The 22,537-nt window shown below is 46.0% G+C and overlaps 1 protein-coding gene and 1 long non-coding RNA gene across 5 annotated transcripts in view; one reads left to right on the forward strand and one right to left on the reverse strand.

Moving 5' to 3' along the window:
- CAPN6 (calpain 6) overlaps nucleotides 1-3,181 on the forward strand; it is a 59,586-nt gene extending 56,405 nt beyond the window's left edge. For all 4 annotated transcript variants that reach the window (XM_059859003.1, XM_059859006.1, XM_059859005.1 and 1 more), the window contains one exon: nucleotides 194-3,181. In XM_059859003.1, the coding sequence (XP_059714986.1) occupies nucleotides 194-376 (183 nt within the window). In that variant the 3' untranslated portion in view covers nucleotides 377-3,181. The remainder of the gene's footprint in view (nucleotides 1-193) is intronic.
- Nucleotides 3,182-16,728: 13,547 nt separating this feature from the next.
- On the reverse strand, nucleotides 16,729-18,276 carry LOC132333734 (uncharacterized). The gene is made up of 2 exons (XR_009488243.1): nucleotides 18,162-18,276; nucleotides 16,729-17,490 (listed from the first exon to the last, which is right to left on the reverse strand). It is a non-coding gene; the product is annotated as an uncharacterized LOC132333734 (long non-coding RNA).
- Between the last annotated feature and the right edge of the window lie 4,261 nt (nucleotides 18,277-22,537).

Genomic DNA, 22,537 nt, shown 5'->3' on the forward strand with positions numbered 1-22,537 from the left:
AGCTGCATTTCTCTCCTTATTTGCATAGTCTATGTAAATGAGCATGCAAATCCAGACTCTCCCTCGTGCTCTCTAGACAATTAGCTAAATTTAGACACACGCTTTTCCGAGGGGTTATCGGGGGTGACCCTTCCCGGCAGAGTGTGACAGCAGCGCTTCCTCAGCCGCGTTCTTTGTGTCCCCTGGTCGCCAGGTGTGGAACAGCAACCTCCTGAGAGACCAGCTCCTGGGGCAGGCGGTGCTGGCAGCGTCCCCCGGTGAGCCCCGCGAGCAGCAGAGGCTGAAGCTGCGGGGCAGGGGCGGCGGGGAGGCGGCCGAGGTGCCGGGTCACATCAGCGTCACCGTGCTGTGCAGCGATGACCTCGGCGAGCTCTGAGCGCCGCGGAGCCAGACGGAGCTGTCGCCTCTCGGCAGCGCAGGGAGCACATCAGCATAATCGCTTTAAAGGGGGGAAACCCAGGCTCTCCGTTGGGAAAGGGGGAAATGCATATTAATCATTATCTATGCTCGGGATACAGCTCATGCAGTAGGAGAGTGTCGCAATAGGACACGAAATAAAACGACGCGGATGCTGGAACTGCTAGGGAAGAAGAAGGGTGGTTTATTTCTTGACTCTAACATTTATAGACTTTTAAAAGTGACAGTGGATTGGAGGATGAAAGTGCCACTTCTCCAATGACGCTGGACAAACCAACAGACTATCAAATCTCTCCTCCTCCAGAGAGGAATGTAAAACCAATAATTATTTACATCAAAGCGTGTGAGAAACTCCATTACAAGAATGTAAACATCGGAAGGCTTAGAAGAACAGGGTGACAGGAGAGGGGCCAAATGGAATGCTGGCAGGTAAGCTTGTGAGGATGCAAGCATCCTTGAGGATGCAGGCAGCACTGCATCCTTGAGGATGCAGCTTGGAGACTAGCAAATACAAGGGGGATTCATGGGGATTTTTTTTTTTCCATATCCTTCCCATAGAAGGATATGCATTTATACATTTATTGATGAATTTCACTACAGATTAGGTGTTTCTGTTCCTTGCTGAAAATGTCACTACTCCTACTCGAGCTCAGTCATAGCTCATGGCCTTAAGACCAGTCTTGCCACGACAACATTAAAATAGAGGGGCAGATCTTCCAGTGCCTGTTTGAACACCACAGCAAAGAAGAGCTTTGTCCACCCAAGGGCTCTGAGACTGACTTTCTGATTGTTCTCTCCTCCACCTCGAGCTGGTGACTCACAGTTTGGTATCTCTGTCCAAGGGCACCTCACAGTTCAGCTGTGGCTTTGTTCAGAGCACAGCTTCAGTAATGGGAATGGTTTGTTTAAGCCACATAATGCTAAAAATGGGGTAACAGCCCTCTTGTTTTGGTAGATGTAGCACCAGCCCGAAAGAGGAGAAAGTGAGCTCATGAGAAAGATGGGTTTGTAAAAGCAGGGTGCTCTTCCCTGGCACTTGTCAGGTCTCACTCTTAAAATTTTGCAGTCATTTATTGCTGGCACGGCTGATGTTTGATGGATTTTCTCTCGGGTACCATGGAGGACGGGTGTTATTTCACATTTCTCTCACAGTGGGGGTCTGGTGCCAGCTCTCCCCTTCCCCTGCAGCCCTGGGCTGGGTTCCCTCAGCAGCTGTCTGGGGTGGGCATGCTGGGCAGTGACCCTGGCAGTGCACGGGGCTCTGTGCCAGACACTCGGAAATGGATTTTACACAGCTGCAGATTCTGGGTGGGAAAGTGAAGCTGAAGGACCATTCTGCCTTTTTACAGCCAGGAAATTTGGATTTCTGTGTGCCTCGTAGCCACTTCAGCCACACTGTGCGATTTTTACAGTTTATGAAATGGCCCTTGACAGAGCTAATGTTTTCACAAAAGGTCTCCTCAGGGCTCCAAAAGGATCATTGCTGGGGTAGGAAAATGCTTTCTCTGACATGCCAGAGATGGTCTGTGGGGCTGTGAATGCCATCAGCTTGCACGTACCAAGGGACAAAATCCAGCTCTTTTCAGACAGTTTGGGCTCAGGCCCTTTGGCACAGCAGAGATCTTGTCAGAGGTGTGAACTACAGGCCCCACAGGCAAGTGACAATCTCTGGAAGCTCATGGCTTCAGGGCTGCTTTCTCCAGAAATGTTTGTAAACTGAGATTTCTCTCTTTAAAAGCATAAAGTGTCTCATGCAGACCAGAGCTTGGACGAGGGCAACTGCCAATGTCAGGGCTGCCCTAGTCCTGCACTGAGAGCTGTTTGCTTTGCTTTTCCTCACACTCTGCTCCAGGCTGTGGGAGCTGCTTCCTGCAGTGTTCCCTGTGGGATGGGGCCATTCCCAGGGCTTGGCTTGGCCAAGGGTCAGTGTTCAGCCTGAAAAATGTTCCACACCGAGATGGCACCAGAGGTTTGTGCCTCCCTGCCCCACGCTTTGGCTGAGAAAGCTCCTGAGCCCACGGAGGGCACAAAGCCAGCTCAGCCCCAAGCTGGAGGGGAGTGCCTTGGCTCTTTCCTTGCAGCCACACAGCCCTGGCCTCCAGTCCCAGCACCACGAGCCTGTTCCAGCCTCTGTACAGGGTTGTCCCCAGCATCAGTGGGACACAGGGAGTGTGACCAGCAGTTCTGGGGCATGTACAGCCTGGCAAAGTGGGAACTCAGGGTGGGGGGCACAGACATGGTGACTTCTAGGCCTTGATCACTGTGCCAGCTCCAGACATTCCCCCAGTTTGTCCCCATGGCATGGGGACAGGCACTGCTGGCCAGTGCTGCCCTGAGGGACTGGCAGTGCTGGGAGCTGCAGGAGGCTCAGCAGGATGCCTGGACCTCTGCACTGATTATTTTTGGGAACTGTTTGGTTTTCCCATCAGGAAGAGCTGATCCAGCCTGGGAACACAGCTGGCTCTGCTGGTTTACAGATGCCTCTGCCTTCCCAGGTGAAGCCAGGCAAGGGCAGGCTGACAGGAGCTTCTGCTGCTGCCTGCTTCCAACATCGGTACTTAGAATTGTTCATTTTTTAACAATATCAATATGTGAGAAAACATCTTGGGGTTGTTTTTTGGGAGGGGAGAAGGGCTGCATTTATGTACACACTCGAGCCACCTCAAAAATGAAAACAGGTGGAAATGGGTGTAAAATATTTCATCGCAACATTTTGTAACTTTTCAATATGAAGTGTAAAATAAAATTTTACCAAAAATTTCAATTTTTGCGATTTCTGCGCCGGCAGCGGCCGCGAGAGGGCGCTCGGTGTCCACCCACACAGGTGTGACCAGGACCAGGTACCGACACCTGACCGCGGTGGGCGCAACACACCCGGATAAAAACGACCTTTAATTTATAGACGGTGCCACACGTTATCCTATACATGCTATTACATCTCTCTACCCACTGTGTAACAGTTATAGAAGCACCTCTCAGTGTATATAAAAATATTTTTTATATATATATATACACATACATATATATTATACATATATATACATACATACATATATATATATATATAAAGGAGCAAAATGAAGTTATGTGAGAGAGTTATGGGAGGGTTGTGAATAAGGGACAATATAAGGTACAAGGTAAATGTATGTCCATAGCTCTGTAACACACTATCTATACATAGAATTATATAAAAACATTATATATAGAGAGTACTATAATAATATATATGTTCTATAAATATTTATACATATAATAATTATCCAGTATATTATGTGTTTATGTACATTTGCACACCCCCCCCCCCCCATTTAGCAATCTATGTTATATATATATGTCTTTCTCTCTAATCTCTATATATTTTTTGTGTCCACATGTTCTGCCAGGTGGAGGGAGGGCAGGGAATTCTCCAAACCCTCCACAGTCCCAGCTGACTGTGTGTATCCAACAGGAGGTTTTGGCTGCCCCATTCTTCACCCATTTTTGGCTGGAAATGCAATTGCACTTTCTTCCTCACCCAGAAGTGCCACAAGTGGGCAAAACCCAGTCCCTGGGCATTCCAGAGGCAGCATGGTCTGAAGCTGATGAATGAAGGAGACCTTTCCCCATTTCCAAACCATATTGAAACCCCCATAACTGGGACTTTCCATCTTTAAGAAGCAACCAATAATTCAGAAGTGAATGGAACCATTGGGTGAGAAGGGAGCAAATCTCCCAAAGGAGTGCAAATTTTATTCCTTCTTTTGCTCTGGGTTGGCACTGCTGGCCTGACAGATTTTCCTGGCTACACAGATCACGTTAGGCAGGACAGAGAGACTCACGGCTGTTCGTAAAAATGGATGCTGTCCAAAGGGAAAAAGAAAGAAAGAAAGAAAGGAACCATTACTTTCCAAAGCCAGTTCCTCACAAGAGGAAGCATGATTCCTCTGCTTACCAGAAATACACATAAATAGGACTGAGGGGACCATCTCTACTTCAGTCTTAATATTCAGGACTTTGCTGTCAGAGGCAATAATCAATTTATCAAGGTGTCTTCAGCTTGCTGGGATTTTGACCCTGCCAGCACTCTGGGAATGCCACTTGCTGCCTTAGGGCTTTTTCCATTTCAGGAAACTAAAAGGACTCACTCAGGTTCCTTTTTTCTAAAGGTAGGGGCTGCTTTAGTTGTCAGAAAAGATGAGTGCAAGCTGTTCCACAGGGAACTCCAGCACCTCCAAGAAATGTTGATCCCATTAGGATTTAGGGCTGTGCTGTTCTGAAGAACACTCAGGTGCAGGTTTTCAGCACCAAGACAAGAACAGCCAAATCTCTGACTGCTGGGCTGGGACTGGGTTCCTTTTCCACCAACACCATTTTGGGCCCTTTGTACCTGGCACCATTCTACTGCAGTTCTCTTGCCACCAGCTAAAACTGAATGCACTCCCAAAATACAACAGAGGGTGGATGGAACACCTTTCCTCTGAGGAGAGGCCAAGAGAACTGGGATTGTTCAGCCTGGAGAAGAGAAGGCCCCAGGGAGACCTTACTGCAGCCTTTCAAAATTTGAAGGGGACCCATTTTTAGTAGTGCCTGTTGCAAAGGGACAAAGAATAAAGGTTTTAAATGAAAAGAGGAGAGATTCAGGTTTATGCCAGGGGTGGTGAAACGCTGGCACAGGTTGCCCAGAGAGGTGTGGGATGCCCCATCCCTGAAGAGATCCAAAGTCAGGTTGGACAGAGCTCTGAGCAACCTGAACAAGTTGAAGATGTCCCCACCCATGGCAGGGAGGTTGGACCAGATGGACTTTAAAGGTCCCTTCCAAACCAAATTCTTCTATGATTCTACTTTGCAAAGCACCCAGACTGGGGATTAACAGGAGAGGAGACTTTCCCCTGCAGCCACTGGGCCTTTACCTGCAGGAGCTCCCTGGCTGTCCAGCGGATGCTGGGGTTGGTGTCCAGGCAGGAGTGCAGGAAGGCATGGAACAGAACTGACATCTTGCTGGGTGTCCTCAGAGGGGGGTACCTGTTCCGGGCAATCAGGCGCTGAGCCTGGGGACAGAGGAAGCACGGGACAGCCACTGACCATCCCTGGGGTGACAGCTCCACTGCAGGCCCCTCCTGGCTTTCTGAGAGCTTTTCTGGTGCTTCTCAAGGGGCTGTGATCAGCATTTGAGGGTAAGGAAGGAGGGAACTGTCAGCCTCCAGAGCAGTGATGATAATGAGCCTGAGTGTAGCTCAGCTGGTCAGAGCATGGTGCTGGTTACAGCAATCCCCAGATGGGCCATTCACTCAGGAGCTGGACTTGGTGATCCCTCCCAGCTCAGAATATTCTGGGATCTGGAAATCATTCTCTTCATCTGGGTTTGCTGCCTTATACAAGGCAAAAGCAATCCAAATGTCAAGGAACGTTTTCAAAAAGAGTGGAAGACTGAAATCTTCAGAACTGTTGTCTTCCTCAGGAATTAACTGTGCAGCATTTAACCTGGTTTCAGCTAAAAGTCATGAGATTTTATCCTGGTATACATTCCTCCACTATTCCTTGCTCATTTGGTGTAAGAACTCATAATTTCATTTTAAGGAATTAGGATCTAAAACTAAAAACTTCTAAATATGTTTACTACAAGTAGCTTTGCTAAAATATACTTTTAGAAATTTTTTGAGTAATACATAATTATGGCATCACTAGAACCAGTGACCCTCCCTTAAAGGCACTGGTCAGAATTTGAAAAGACTTCTTGTAATGCTTTTCATAATAATTTCCCAACTGGAGAAACTTGCTGCTACCATTCCCAGCTCCAGCTCAGAGAGAGATCAAACACAGCAGGAGGAACTCAAGCAGTGCTGGAGGCCAAAAAGGCACATTTTTGCACTGGCACAGGTCACTTCTCCTCTGATGACATGTTCTGCAGGGACATTTCTAGAAGTGGGCCTTGGTGGATCTATTTCAGGCTGAATTGAGTGGGATTTTGGTTAATGGGAGACAAAACATGGGACAGATTGGCAAGACAGTGGCATCTGACAGCGTTTGGACCTTACCTGGATGGGGCTTTCTTTATAATATGGAGGTTCTCCCTCCAGCATTTCAATGGCCACAATCCCAAGGGCCCAGATGTCCACTTGGGTGTCATATTCCTTTCTTTTCAGGATTTCTGGTGCTACCCAGTAAGGAGAGCCAAGCACTGTGCACCGTGTGCTCCGCTCCGGGGTCAGCTGAGCACACAGGCCAAAATCAGCTGAGGAAGGAAACAAAAATACTGTCAAACCCAGCTTGAACCATGAAACCAAGCACAAGAATTCCCCTCTCTGTGTCTGAGAACACGGGGATGCTGTGCCTGACCAAGAACACCTACTCAGTTTCACAGATCCGTCCATCCCGAGAAGAATATTGTCACTTTTGACATCTCTGTGGATCACGTTCCTTGAATGAAGGAAATCCAGGGCTTTGAGGCACTGAGACAAAACCCGTGAGGGCAAAAGTTAATTAACCTCATTTCATCACACAAGACAAGGAAATGGCTCTAAAAGGTTGAATTTCTAGGTGAAACACCAATTGTTGATACAGGCTGTCCATTCCAAACCCAGCCAGAATGGCCGCAGTGGCTCTGCTCTCTCCATCCAGGTGATGAAGGAGGGTTTGTCAAAGAGGAAAACATCTCCCCCTCCATTATGATGTGATCAATTTTGTGTGGGAGGCTGCATGACAGAGGTTTTATGTTAGCCTCAACAGCACATTAAGCAGCACATTAGTCACTTTTCAGAAGCAAACACCATTTGGGGTGCAATGCTCTCCTTTTAAGCTGAGGGCTGTGAGAAATGAGGCTCTGTTTTAATTAGCTGTTAGTTTAAAATTCTGCCACCAGCATGTTTGCTTTTACAGGCCAAGAATGCAGTGCAGATATGCTCCAGTTTAATGAGGCAAAGTTTAGAATGTTAAATAAATTAAAAAAGAGACTGACAAAAGTGTATAATAACAGAGTATAAGAAATGCAGTTGTATTGGCAGGAGGCTCACTCAGATGCTCTTTGTCATAGGCTGACACACATCTTGCAAATGTACATTTAGATGAGAAAACAATGAGTAACAACTATTGAGAGCAAAGCTATAAAGTAGACAGGTTCTCTGCTGCATGGCATTGCATTACAAGAATACTCAGACCCGGGATGGTTATTACAAGTAGTAAAACCAGTTCACAACACCTCACAAAAATGGAATTTTTTCCTAGTCAAATCTTCTGACAAAAGGAAATTCTGTTAAGGGAGAAGAGCCATGGGGAATAGAGGTTTGGATCTAGGTACACTTGGTGATTTTGTGGCACGGCTTTTTGGGGTTTCTTTAAGTCCATTTCTTACAAAATGCGTCCTTGTGAGTGACCCCATCTCCTCTAAGACTTTGCCCATTTTCTGTCCTCTACTGCCTGTGGTTCTGTGTGCAGTGTACTATTGCATTTGTATTTTTAACTTTCCTAGTAAAGAACTCTTATTCCTATTCCCACATCTTTTTACCTGAGAGCCTCTTAATTTCAAAATTATAATAATTCAGAGAGAGGGGGTTTACATTTTCCATTTCAAGAGGAAACAATTCTTATCTCTATTCCTGCCTTCCTTAATAGACACCTGGCTTTTCAAACCAAGGAACCCTTTTATTTTACATTTCATAACAGCAGCAGTGAAACAAAGCTCTGAACACGAAGTCACTCCTGTCCCACCCATTGGAAGCACAAGCAGAGTCCCTCACCTCCCTGCTGATAGCTGCTATCATTCCTTCCTTCATTAAGACTCGGACAAGAACGCTGGTTAAAGTGCCTCCATCCACATATTCCATCACAAGCCACAGGTCTTCATTCACCAGGTAGCTGAGAGAGGAAAATAAAGGCATGGAGATGAATGTGCACAGCTAAATTACCTTGTGGAAAAGACTGCAGGGGAGTTTTGTTTCCAGGTCACTTGTAAATGGAGGCAGAACGAAATGGAGAGACATTGCTTGTAGGCTACAGAGTATTTGGAAGCTGTGCAGTCTAAATGAGAAAGGCTTATGAGAAATGAAATGAAAAATGCAATTTAGTAACAGCAGAGATCAATCTGGAACCAGGACACTTGCCATCAACTGAATCATTATCTTAATTTATCTCTTCCACCATTCACTCCAGGAACAAGGCAACACAACTCCAGAGTTATCCATGGGAGGAGGCTCTGCAGCACTGAGGACAGATGTTGGCCAACCATTTGGAAAACACTGCATAAAATAAAGTCACAAACAGGAAAAAACTGTATAAAAGCTGGCAAATCATGTGGCTCTGCAAATGAGAAGTTAGTCTTCCTGGCTTCCACAGCAATGGAAAATGGTGGGAACAGCCCAAGGGAGATAATTTCTGTGATGGTTTAACAGCACTTATTGTTAAGGCATAGAAAATATGATCAACCTCAAAAAACCAAACCCCAAAACAACACAGAGGTAATGAACTGACAGGCTGTTGTTTTAGTAAGACATGGCACATCCAGGTTTTGAAAAGAGGTTTCCAACTACATACACCAGAAGAGATTAATGGAGACACAAGGCCACCTCCAACCATCCACTGGAGATGAACAGAGAAATAAGAAAGAGCTCCATGTTCTGCCAGTGCCCAAAGGGGTTTTTTAACCTTTGCCTTGCCATGTGTGAACAAACATTCCCATGCTAACAGCAGAACCACTCACCTGTCTATATAATTGACAATATTGGGATGCCTATTTTCCTTCATGATCTGAACCTCATTGACAAGAAGTTCCTTCCTGCTCTGTTTGCGGAGAGGCATCTTCTTTAGGGCCACCTGAAATGAAAGTGGAGCCCACAGGCTCCAGAAGTTCTGCTGCAGGAGAGCACTGTGGCCACAGCTCTCTTCACAGAGAGCAGCAGGCACAACTTCCCAAGGATTTTTCCTGGGAAGACAGTGACAAGCACAGAGAGAAGAGGAAACAATTCTTATCTCTATTCACTGCTCTTGTTTTTGCACATGTGGAATGTGTTATGGAGATTGTTTACCTGAAGTGATTGGTTAATTGGACACGGGTAAAAGTGGTTTTGAGTGATTAGCCAATCACTCAAAGCTGTGTCCTGGCTGTCTGGAGACAGTCATGGGTTTTCTTTAGCATAGTATAGTAGAGTATCTCTTTAGTATAGTTATAATATAGTATTAGTATGTAAGTAATATAGTATGGCTTTAATAAAGCCATTGTTCAGCCTTCTGAATCATGGAGTCAGAGAACATTATTTGCTGTGTTGGGGGCACCTGGCTTCGACAGAGCACAATGACCATGGAGAGAGTGTTTTTGGAATGATGGGGCTGGGCTGTGCCAACTGCCTGTGACCTTGTGATCAGACACCAGGGCTCAGGAAGTGACAGGACAACAGCTGATTTCTCCACTTGCTTGGCTGCCACTTACAGGACACTTGCCACACACATTTGGCCTTTTAAACTCTGCAAAAATTTTCCTAAACTATCACCAACATTCTTCCCTGATGGCCTCAGTTTATCACCTCTGTTGTTATTCACACAGGTTTTTGCAAGCAGAATTTTGTGACTGTGAAAATACATCAAAGCAGCTAGGAATCTTTCATCAATTCTATGGGGTTTGGCCATTATTTCAGCAACTGCTGCTGGTCTTGGTTGCATAACAAAGCAAACACACTTGTCCATGATGCATAAAATCCCATCCTAAAAGATCATAGCAGTTACACATGCAAAAAAAAATTACAATTCCACAACATTTCTCAGTTCTTGAACTCGATTTTGCTACTCCAGTGAGCGATCTGAACTCCACAGTTCAGATTTGCAATTATTTTTCTGGGTTTCTAAAGAAATAACCCATTCTCTGGTATTTTAAGCCTTAATTATGTCCCCCTCTGAAAGACACCACTGGCCCTCTGGCATTCTTTCTGGACCTGAGTAGGAACAAAGCCTGTCCAAAATGAGTTTTGCAGGCTGCCACTGCTCTGTTCTTGAAGAACAGGCTGTGCAAGGAAGCTCTACTGGGCACCCAAAGCTCTAGCAGAGCTCACAGCAGAGGGGAAAGCCCTGAAGAGCTGCACGGTGTGCTGGGGGTGTTGGCACTCACCACATCTCCTGTGGCTGGGTCCATGGCTTTGTAAACAGTCCCGAAACCCCTGGAAACAAAAGAGCAGTGAAGAAAGGAGAAGCAGTTCAGGTGCTGGGAGTGCAAGCCAGCCCAGACAGGAGATCTCTACTGCATGAAGTGTTTTAAAACACCTTAGTTCATCTATTCTTCAAACAGCAGCACAGCAGCCCTCTGTCATGCAGGGTGTTCAAGGGAAAACAGAGAGAAAAAGAGCTGGAGCACAGATCTTCAAAACCTAAGAGCAGGGGGAGGGTGTGCCTACAAAAACTGAGAAATATTTAATTTTTTTCCATTTTGCCTTGTTGCGTTGGGTTTTTTCTTTCTTTTTGTGTTTGTGTGTTTATTTTTTTCCAGGGAATGCATGCTGCAGACTACACAGGGTGGGATTTTGTATGGCAGTGCAAGAGTTTATTATTTCATCTCCGGTTTCAATTGCTAAACTACATGGTTATAATCTGGATTATTGAATATTTCTTAAGCAAAATATTTGAAATAAATGTCATTGAGAACTTTTATCTCACAGCTGTGGGGTGGTAAGGTGCTATTTTAGGCAACGAGGTTTGAGGGATGAGAGATCTTTCAGGTCCTGCAAGTGTATAATCCAGAGTACCAAATATTTTTTAGCAAAATATTTGAAATAAATGTTATTGAGAACTTTTATCTGACAGCTGTGGGGTGGTAAGGTGCTCTTTTAGGCAATAAGGTTTGAGGGATGGGATATTTTTCAGGTCCTGCTCCTTGTTGCAGGTGAGGCACTGCCAGCATTGGGTTTTCTTTGACAACACCTTCTGACCACAATTATTAATTCCGACCTGTACTGAGGTGGAGGATCTAAACCCACATCATGTTTGGAGCTTGCCTGGATTCACACTTGATATTAGAGCAGCAAAGTGCCCAGCCATGGTTTTGTAGGAGTAACTGGGATTGGACTTACCCTTGGCCAACTTCAACAAATTCAGTGTATTTGGTCTTAGGGTCCCCCTCGTTCACAATGCCCCCTGAAAGAAATGAAATGTAGGATGCTCACTTCAAACAGACACCACCCTCCAGCAGATTGTCTGGCTGTGAGCCCTCTGTGGGCAACAACAGCAACAGAGGCAGCTCCAAAACACAGATTTTCTGATTTTCTACAGTGCTTTGAAGAGTTCCCTTGACAGGAAACAAAGCACCTGTAGAAATATCCACAGGAGACAGACATCAGGAAAGACCAGGTACCAAAGCAAGAGTTAGTTTTCTACAAACATTTAGGAGAGCTAAAACAACACAGCCTTTATTTTTCTGGGAATAAACCCTTTGTGTGATTCAACAAGAGGTTTAATATTTCTGAAGATTTAATGCACCTTGGGTTCTGGGATTCATTTATAAGAAACGGTGCAAAGTGTTTCCAGGAGAGAAGGGGACCTTCCCAACTTTCAGCAGTTCACCAAAGGATTGTCTTTATGATTTTAAAGAACAGCATCTCATGTTATAATCAGTAATGATGTGGCTTTAGGATCCAGGACCCTCGTCATGGATTACCAGGCTAAGTTCTGGTGATAGCCTTGCCTGTGCCATCTGAAGGACCACACTGCTTGTCTTCAGTCTAATAGGTTGCTGTGAAGTACTTTTGCTCCAATGACTTGTCAGGGGACTGAAGAGAATTTAGGAACCCAAATATCCTGCTTGATTAGGCCATCAGCACTCAGGAGTTCAGTAGTTCATTCACTAGGTCAAAGCACCTCCTGCTGAATCAGAAACCATCCCTGCTTTTGCCTTCAGCACAGATGGAAGGGCAGGGAACCTGAACCCAGTCTGAACTGCCCTGAGGAGTGCCCAGAGAGAACTCCTGCTTCCTGTGTCCCTTGGTGCAGCTGAGGCTGGGACACACACACCAGACAAGAGGCACAGCACACGTACTCAGCTGTTCCAGCACTTCCTCTATCACAGAGAATTTCTTCTTTGGCCGGACCCTGGGTTTGTCCAGAGTGCCCGAGCTTCTGCTGAGGGTGTCAGACAGGAGAAATGTCTCATCATCTGCATCTTCAGCTCCCAGCAGAGAGCTCGTGTGGATCTGTGATGAGAAATTAATGTCAGGAAGGGAGCTGGCAGGGATCCCCTGAGCTTGTATTCCAAATGCAAGCCCTCAGGAAGATGCCTGTCAGCCATATCCAGTGCTCTTAAACTGCTTTTTGCTTTCCACATCACAAACTGAATGAACAAAACCAAAACAACTTCATGGCCAGTTTCATGTTCAATTTTCAGGGATTTTCTCAAATAATCTGTGCAGAGGGGCAGGTACATCCAGGAGACAATTTACCCTGTATCCTGCAAGGGAAACTGATGACTAAAAGGGATATTCAAACCCAATTTTCCAGGTGCCAGTGGCTGGGGTGAATCACAATGTCATGGCAGGACTCCAGGCCTCAGCACCTCCAGCTGTGAAGGACAGCTGCTGGCTGACCAGAAACTCTCAATTGCACCAGAGGTAACCAAAGCTGACACTCACTGATTCTCCTGAGGAAACAGCTGCAGGTTCCTTGTCCACCTTCTTCTCATTATCCTCTTGTCCAGGAAGGGAAAGAGCCAGCTGAGGTCTTGGTGGCAATGTTGTGGCCTGGGGACAGTCAGTAACAGGAGTGAGAGTCTCCCTTCTGCCACTTGGGAGGTTTGATAGTTATAACTTTCGGCTGCTTTGACATCAGAAACTGATCTAGACATGCACGTGGTCCTACAGCCTCTGTCCTCTGTTGCACGTGTCACAGCACAATTTAAATATCTATAAATTATGGGGGGTTGAAACAGCTCCAGCTGCTGCTCTGCAGGGCCAGAGCATTACATCAAGTTGCCCCAAATTTGCTGTTTCCAACTGCTTTAAAGATGTCACAAAGGCCACTTAGAGAACTGAAGCAAACCAAAGGCACCACTCTACACCTTCACACCTCACTGGTGCTCTATTTAAAACATTTAATATTAACCCTAATAAATTTGGCCAGTGGATGTCATGCCTCTCTCTAGAATTGTTATTGCAACCCAACATTTATTAGTGTGGATTGTTATTTAAAACTTCCTTTCAATGGTTCCAGTGAGTTACATTATCAATTATAACCTTATTTATGCTCAGCTACATATCCGGCTGTACTAAAGATAAATCATGAAACTTGCTAGAAAGGGAAATCTAAGTTGTTAAAACTAAATTAAAATAGGGCAATTATACAGTATTGAAAATTGCTGTGAATTAGATATTCCACCATGGCTAAACCCACAATCTTCCCCCTGCAAAACCAGACTTGCATCTGTTTAAAAGCTTTGAACAGAAATTGAGGAAACAGCCAGGGATCCCACTGCTGCTGCAAAACCAGACATGGACATTTTTTCAGGCTGGCACGCTGTTGGAGCAGGCAAAGTTCATTCACAGTTTGCCCCACAGTTCTTAAACTCTAGGAATGTCAAAGGTTCCTTTCCCACTCACCAAAGGACAGGTTGCCATGTATCCACCTCTGGATAACTGGATGATCAGATCTGCAGTGGGCAAGAGAAGATGAACCAGATGCTGTTAGAAAACTGCCTCTTGTGGGCCATCCCACATGGAACAAGTCAGCCTAAATAAGAGAGCATTTTTATTTCACATCATCCCTCCAGGAGCAACAGTTCTTTTCCACAGTAAGCAACAGAACAGGAAAAAATACCAGATTAATTTTTTTGTACATCTTTCTGTCTATTTTTTTGTGCTGTTTCACCAGCAAATACATAGAAACTCAGTCAAGAAAATGTAAATTGTTCTTTAATAGTCAATGATTCTGCTCTGCCCAAGATCTAAAGAAGTTTTCCTTTTATTTTTCCTACTATTAAAGTGCATATGTTGGTTCTCTTTAGCTTGCTAAAAATGCTTCCCTAGAAAAGCTTTCCCAAAATCCCCTTAGCTGTGTGAATTCTATTCTGATACAGGAACAGCTCCTGGGTTCAGGAGCACAGTTGGGAAGTTACATCTCCTTGTGAATGTCATCTCTATTTTAGCACAGGTTGTTAGTCAAATCCTTTAATTATGAGAAAAAAGATCTTTTCCCTCAGTTCTGAAGATAGTTGCACAGTTTTTGTGAGCACTTCTGACAAGCTCTGCATTTTGGAAGTTGGCTGAAACAGCAAAGTGAGGGAACTACAGACTCCCCAAGCTGTTGTGCACAGGGAATAGAACCCCCACAGGGCTCTCCACGTTCCAGATGCTGTCCCCATTGAGACACCCCTTTTAGCAGAAGCTGTTGACAGGAGCTCTACCAAACCAATGCCATCTCACTGTCATTCCTGTTCCAAATTGAGCTCAGTTCCTAAGGAAGAGCAGAAAGAACACAGTGATCTCAAAGCTAGATATGCTGCACCTAGGGCAAAGCACTACTCACTCCTCAGATGAGCAGTCACCAGCCAGGGTTTATCTGAACAAAAATACAGTGTGGATGCGGCAGACAGGAAATCACACGCTGTGGCAACAACTTCCTGGATCATTTCTGCAGAGCTGTGCTAGAACTTGCACAGCAGCATAACTCAAAGTCAGCTAAAACCCTTGCTGGTTTGCAGGCAGCCCGCTGAGAACTCCTGGAGGAGGAGGATCCTCCTGGAATGCCAGCAGAAGGGGCATTGAGGAGGTCTGGGTTGCAGGAATGGCAGTGTCCTGTTGGCACTGCAAGGATGTGCCACCCTTTAAGTGACAGCCCAGCGGGCTCTGACATCACAGTGGCAGCAGCTGCAGGTTCACACTCTGTGGAATGGTTCCAGGCTGCTTCTGGAGCAACTGGATGCTCAATTTTGCTCATTCTGGAGCCTGACATCCCTTTATGGCAGTGAGATGTCAACCTTCCTCCTGATGCAAAGCTCCTACTTCTGCATGGAACTCACCATGGAAATCATCTCTGCACTTCCATGGAGTAAAGATTTAAGGCTAAACTCATTTTTCTGGTGATTCTTTGATTCCATTACAAAGTTCTTCTCTATTGGTAGACAAAACAGTGCCTTCAGGAGCTTTGCACTGGACTTTTGATGCTCGGTAACAAAAACATCTTGCTGAAATGGTCTCTGCTGTCTGATTAGAGGGTAAACCCCACCCTGATGGAATTAATTTTCAGCACACCAGGGAACACTGTGGGGGAAAGACTCTGCCTCTCACAATCCTAGCACTGAGGTGCTAAGGACTCTCCTGGTCCAGCTCCTGTAGCTCTGCTGTCACTGTACAGAACACAGAGCTTGGAAAACCCCTGATGCCCCTGCTAAAACATTTTCCCTTGGATGTGAGGGAACCCTGCAGGATCAGCTCCCTCAGTGGACAGACAGCTCTTCAATCCTTCTCCTCTCCAATTTCTGTGTGCACAGAAGATGTGCTCAGGCTCTGAATAGCTTTTCTCTCTGCAACAATGGAATATCAGGGCCCTTTCAGAGCATAATTTCATCCATTTCTCTCCCTTCCACCCTCTCATGAATTACTAATTTAAAGTGACTTAATATCTATTCTCTATTCCCCTTCGGCTTTGCATATTTTAATTATGCCTCTTCCTAATCCTCATTTCCCCAGAACAGACTTAAATAACCCAAATTACCCCATCAGTAACTGTCTTTGATACCTCAGTTATTGCAGCTAATTTGCCACTTTTGCCACACATGCTATTTTTGAGGGATGTTTCTAACACCAAGTGATCACACACTCTGTTCCACCAGCTTTTACCTACAAACCAAAGTGATCTGCTGCATGAAATACCATCTTCATCAACATTCACCTTTTTTTTTTTTTTTAATTGCTGCTAAATCACTTCCTGAAGATTTTAGTGACATTTTACAGCCTTATCTTGGACTGCTAATGGCAGGTGAGGACAGTGCTGGAGATGTTGGGAGAAATCCTGCTTGTCTCTGCTCAGCCTGAGGACTGCTCCACTTCAAAACAGAACAATAAATGTCCTTTGCAAAGGGATTTTTCTGCAAAACACTGAGGCTTTTGTCAGAATACAATGTTTGCCAAGAGAGGAGCATTCACAGAGCTATTTCTGCAGTGAGAGGGCATCTTTAGCCAAGACAATAAATAACTACTGGTCCCAGAGAGCTGCTGCCCACAGGCTCAGAAGTGGCTGCATCCATGTGCTCGTGCAGCATGAGAAAAACAGCCCCAGGTAAATTAGAAAGCCCCTAAAAAGAACACAAGCTCACACTCATAGTTAATAATGCAGATATTGGATCTGTCATATTATTTTAGGAGGCAAAGAAAATGTGACCATGGCATTTTTATTAAGCTTTTCCTCTGTCACTTTGAAGGAAACTTTAGAAGGGTGAAATTCCATTTATTTTCAAGAAATACAGATCCCAGGGGACAGGCAGAGAGGGAGGGGCTGCAGGAGCAGGCTGTGCCCCTGGAGCTGTGACAAAGGCAGACTGCCAGGCACTGGGCACAGTCTCAGTGCCTGTCTCATCAGGGTCCTTGTGTTCCCTCAGTTTGGAAGGAAGCTCCTTGCAATCCCATCCTTCTCTGCTCCAAGCAGGGCCTAGCCCCAACCCACTGAGTGTCCTCAGCAAGAGCAGGAGTAAGGAATGGCATTTGAGCACAAGGCATCAAGTAAAACCAAACCATCCACACAAGAAATGTCAGCAGTGAACGTGGAGCAGGATTCTGAGCTGCCCCAGGGCTCTTGGACCTGAGCAGGATTCTGAGCTGCCCCAGGGCTATTGGACCTGAGCAGGATTTTGAGCTGACCCAGGGCTCCTGGACCACATTTCAGTGTAAAATGTGGTACTGAGATCACCAAAACCAAGAGAGCAAAGCCCAGAAGTGCCATGAGCTTCTGAGGAGTGGGGAGCACTGCCTGGGGATTAACCAACAGAACTGCTCCAGGCCTGGGTTTCACTTTCCACCTGCTGAGGCAGGGAGATTTATCCAGCTTCAAGCATGAAAGAGCACGTCATGTTTGCAGTGTGCCCTGCTTTAACAGTGATCTTCTCATCCCTGGCAGCTTCCCTTCTCCATGAGCATCCATCTGTTGGGAAATACATTTGGAAAAAAATGTTACTTAAATAACTAGTACTCAGGAACGATTCCTTTTCCCAGAATTTCATTTGGTGTTATGTGAAGAGCTCTTTCCGTGCATGTTATCAAGAAATTTGCTCATTTGGGCTTTCCCACTAGCAGAGTGATCTGTATGGGGTGGCTTTACTTTGCCCTGCTTGTGCAGCTGTCCAGGGCTCACTTTTACCATCACACATCCCTCTCATCGGCACTTGGAACGTGTTCCTGCTGAGCTGAGAAGGACAGACCGGGACAGCTTCACGGCAAGGGATCCCCCACCCTGCAGGTCCGACCCCACCTCAGCTCGGCGCTCCCACTGCCCCGAGCGCCAGCTCCGGAGCTGCACAACCCGCTCCGAGCACACCCGCAGTCCCCATCCCCACACACGGAGAGGGAGAGTCCCCGGACGCTGCAGAGCCCGTCCCGCTGCCCGCAGGGAGAGCCCTCAAAGGCGTAGCCCCCTCTGCCCCGACTGCCCTCACACTGGCCGCTCCCGTGTCAGCCATCAGCCCTCCCTGCCGCCACAGGGGCTCACCGCCTCCGCTGCCTCCCCTCACGGCCCCCGCACCGCCCCTCCCCAGCGGCCGCCACAGCCGGCCCCGCGGGGGCGCGGCAGCCCGGTCACTGCCGGAGCCCCCTCACCGGCTGCCGCGCTGTCGCTGCTGGGCTCGTCGAGCAGCTGCAGCCCGGTGAGGAGGAGGATGCCAGAGCTGCCCGCCTCCTCCAGGGCCGAGAAGGAGAGAGCGAGGTGCGCGGGGGCGCCGCTCCGGTCCGGTCCGGTCCGGTCCGGTCCGGTCCGGTCCGGTCCGGTCCGGACCCCGGACCCCCGCCTGGCCGCCATAGTGGCACGGACCCACCAGCCCCTTCATTCCTACGGGGCGTGGCCTCTGCTCGCCCCGCGGCCGCTCCCACCAATCGGCGGCGGGGGCGGAGCTGAAGGGGCGGGGCTCGGGGCGGGGTTGTGAGTCGTGGGCCGCTAGGGGGCGCTGCCGGGCCGGGACTGAGGGTCCTGAGGCGGGGAGAGCCCGGGCACGGGGAAACTGGGAATGGGGAGAGACTGGGAATGGGGGAAACTGGGAATGGGGAGAGACTGGGAATGGAGAAAACTGGGAATGGGGGAGACTGGGAATGGGGAGACTGGGAATGGGGGAAACTGGGAATGGGGAGAGACTGGGAATGGGGGAAACTGGGAATGGGGAGAGACTGGGAATGGGGGAAACTGGGAATGGGGAGAGACTGGGAATGGGGGAAACTGGGAATGGGGAGAGACTGGGAATGGGGGAAACTGGGAATGGGGAGAGACTGGGAATGGGGGAAACTGGGAATGGTGAGAGACCGGGAATGGTGAGAGACTGGGAATGGTGAGAGTGGTATTGGGGAGAGACTGGGAATGGGGGGAGCGTGGGAATGGGGAGAGTGGTATTGGGGAGAGACTGGGAATGGGGAGACTGGGAATGGGGGGAGACTGGGAATGGGGAAACTGTGAAAGGGGAGAGACTGGGAATGGGGAAACTGGGACTGAGGAAAAATGGGAATGGTGGAGACTGGGATAGGAGGGAGACATGGATCACTCCTCAGGCCCAAAGGTGACCTGCACCCAGGTGCTTCAGAGCTTCACTTTTCTGGAAAACAGGAGAAATACCAAGCAAAGAATCTTCATGGCAGAGCAAAGGGAATAGAGCCTGGAAGAGCAGTTTTGTTCTCTTCCGTTTTCTCAAGCAGACAGTTTTCAAGTGACACCGTGCTGTTCCCAGGACGTGTTCACATCTAGCAATAAATCATGAGCTCTTGGTGGTGGAGTGGCACTCAGGAGCTGTCCTGCTCCCAGCGAGGAGCTGGCAGTGCTCCTGTGGTTTCCTCATCAATTAAAGGCACAAACATTGTGTGCAGAATGCAGAGTACCACCGAAGCCCTGGGAGTTCTGGCACTTGAACCATTCTGGTGTAGGGTGGAGATCCTCCATACCCTCAGGTACAAATGTGTGCAAGCAGATACTGAACAGTTCCTGGCATGTATTCTCACAGCTACCCTGGCTTGGTCCCCAAAAAAACCCCATTTTCTTGCAGTGAAATCATGTAGTTTTGGGTCCATTTCACTGGAAGTGAACGGTTGTATACATATTTTGTAGTTACATATTTAAAACCTGTGATATGATGTTCTTTATTTTTGCTATTGTTTAAAACAAAACAGAATCTACCAAGGGAAATAGAATTATGGAATCTTTAAGGTTGGAAAAGCCCTCTAGCATCACCAAGCATCAGCACTGTCACCGTGCTCACCACTAAACCATGTCCTCAGCTGCCATACCCACATGGATTTTGAACATTTCCTGGGATGGAGACTTCACCACCTTCCTGGAAGCCTGTTCCAGGGTGTGACAACCCTTTCCATGCAGAAGTGTGTGAGAGGATCCTGCTAAGTTTAAAGACAGAGAAAGGACCTACAAATGATTATTATTAATCAAAACTTTTTTGTTTTTGTTAGAAACATTAGATGGCATAAATGGTTCTTCTGAATGTCCCTTTGCCATCCCAGCGACTGCAGTTTGATTTTTCCCTTGCTGCCGTTGTGAGTACAAGGGTTTAATGCAATCCTAACTTGCCACCTCGTGGCATTTCTGTGAATTAGCACAGTTCGGTTTCCTGGAGTCAGTTTAGGACTGTGTTCATTTCCTTAGGAGAGGGCTCCTGTTTGCCATTCACCCTCCCAGCCAGGGAAAACCAGCTGGGGGCTGTTCTGCAGCCTGGAGTGGCACAGAGGTCACAGATGGTTGAACCAGGTGTTCTGTGGCTGCTGGAATTGTGGTGGACCAGAGGAAATGTGACACATGCCAGAAGATAAAACAGATACAAAAGCATCTATTCAGTTTTAACTTTTTTTTTTTTTTTCACTTAGCAATTGTATGGAATATTTCTTTGCTTTTAGAGCAATGCCTATGTTTTCATGCTGGGAAATCTTGGATTGTTTTATCTTTATAGGTAGCAGGAATATGAAATTGCAGGGTGGAAAAACCCCATGGGATCACCTACAGTTCTCCTTGTTCCTGCTTAGCATAAAAGTGCAAATTTAAATCTTTACAAATATGTGTAGCTCAACAGAATTTTGCTTTCTTGATAATATTCCAATTGCTGTTATTGAGATGGAGGGGACTTCTGCTCTGTTTGTTTTTCTTAGTAACAATTAGAACTGTGCTGCTTTCTTTCAGCTGTTTATTAACACTTTAGGCTTTGGTTTGCTTTGTAAGAAAGCAGATAATATGCCAGGGTGAGTTTCTGAACAATTTTTTTTCACTTGAATATAGAGATTGAATTTTTATCAGATATTCTTTCACTAGCACAGAAAGTTAAGAGCTTGTAGAGCTTCCAGAGGCAATAATTGTTTAGAACAGCTTCTTTCCTGTGGAGTGGCCTAAATGCTGATTTACCAGTGCTGAAAGTAATCTAGATCTTCATTCTTTTATTTCTCATCTTCCTCCTCTCCCCTTTCCCCTCCAAAACAAAGCACTGACCCTCACAAGCTTTGTTGGAAGAGATGAACACATTCTAACACGATATTAATAGCAGTGATCAGTAAATAATGAATTGTCAGTGTTTGCCTGCCTGCTGGGGTGAAGACTGCTGTGTAAATAAGTTGACCCAGCAGAACTCCAGTCAGGCTGCTGGGAGCAGTGCACCAGTCCCTGTAGGATTCACTGCTCTCCAGATGAGACCTGGGGCACAGTAATTACACTGCACGTCACTGATTGTCTTTTCTCCTGCTGCTAATTGTTACTTTGTGCTTAGCTGAATACTTAATAGAGAAGAAGAACATCGGGTTGTATTGCATCCTTTTCAATTTTTTTTAAAATAATTTTTGTTCTTTTCCACTTTGGAAACGAAAGCACTGGCTACTGGCAGTGAGTCTTTTTTTTTTTTTTTTTAGTATTGAATGAATTTAAACACAATTTTAAAGAATTGATAATTGATAAATTGATAAATTAGTTGATAGTTAATAATTTACAAATCTGCCTTTAGGTCCCTCCACAGGAAAGAAGCTGTTCTAAACAATCATTTTATTTATATTCCATTTGATTTATATTCCATTTATAGCACATTTATATGCTGCAGAAATAATATTGGGTTTGTTCTTTTTAAGGTTCAGGGGAGAATTCCAGGGATTTCCTGGCCCTCAGAGAGTTACAGAATCATAGAATGTCCTGAGTTGGAAGGAACCCTCAAGGAACATCGATGTCCAACGCCTGGCTGGCCTTGGGGTTTTACTGTAACCACAGAATGGGACCACAAGAGGTCAACAGCGACCTGTAATGGCTAATGCCCCTTCTTCCTGTAAATGAAATATGTTCAAATAAAAACACCTAATCAGACTAGATTTTCTAGTTATTTTAGAAAAGATCTTCTATTGTTTATAGAAATAATTATAACGATTGTTAGAAGAGATTGTTAACAATCTCTTTTTCTAAAGACATTTGAAGAGTGATGATCATTAATTAATATTTGCCTTTATACAGAAAGAAAGTTATCAAAAACTAAATAAATGATCAAGAATTGTATGTTTTCCAGAGATCATGATTGGTTTTGTTCATATAATAATAAAATAGGCCTACATTCTCCATGTGAAATTTGTTACCATGGCCATTAATGTGCAAATTTATTTCTATATCTATATACCTTAAAAAAAATTTACTGAGATGTTAAAGTGGCACATTAATTTCCTTCTTAAAACTTGAATATGTTGTGTAGGGCTAAGACTTCCCAGCTGACCACCCTCTGACAGCTTTTATTGCAGCTGTGTGTGTGGGTGGAAAGGGAGCATTTACACATCCCCAGCTTTTATTAGCACCTAAACTTCAGTCTGGGCAGCTGGAAACTGCTTTTTTTCCTCACACCCCGTTTTTTTATCATTCTGTGTCTCATAATCGTGTTCTTCTTCATCAACCAGATGGAGACCTCAGAATTAGCTGTTCTCCAGGGTGAAAAGGGGTAACACCCCAATGGTTTGGGGAGGGATATTAAAGCTCG

Source organism: Haemorhous mexicanus, chromosome 14, assembly GCF_027477595.1.
Source record: "Haemorhous mexicanus isolate bHaeMex1 chromosome 14, bHaeMex1.pri, whole genome shotgun sequence".
Lineage (NCBI taxonomy): Eukaryota > Metazoa > Chordata > Aves > Passeriformes > Fringillidae > Haemorhous > Haemorhous mexicanus.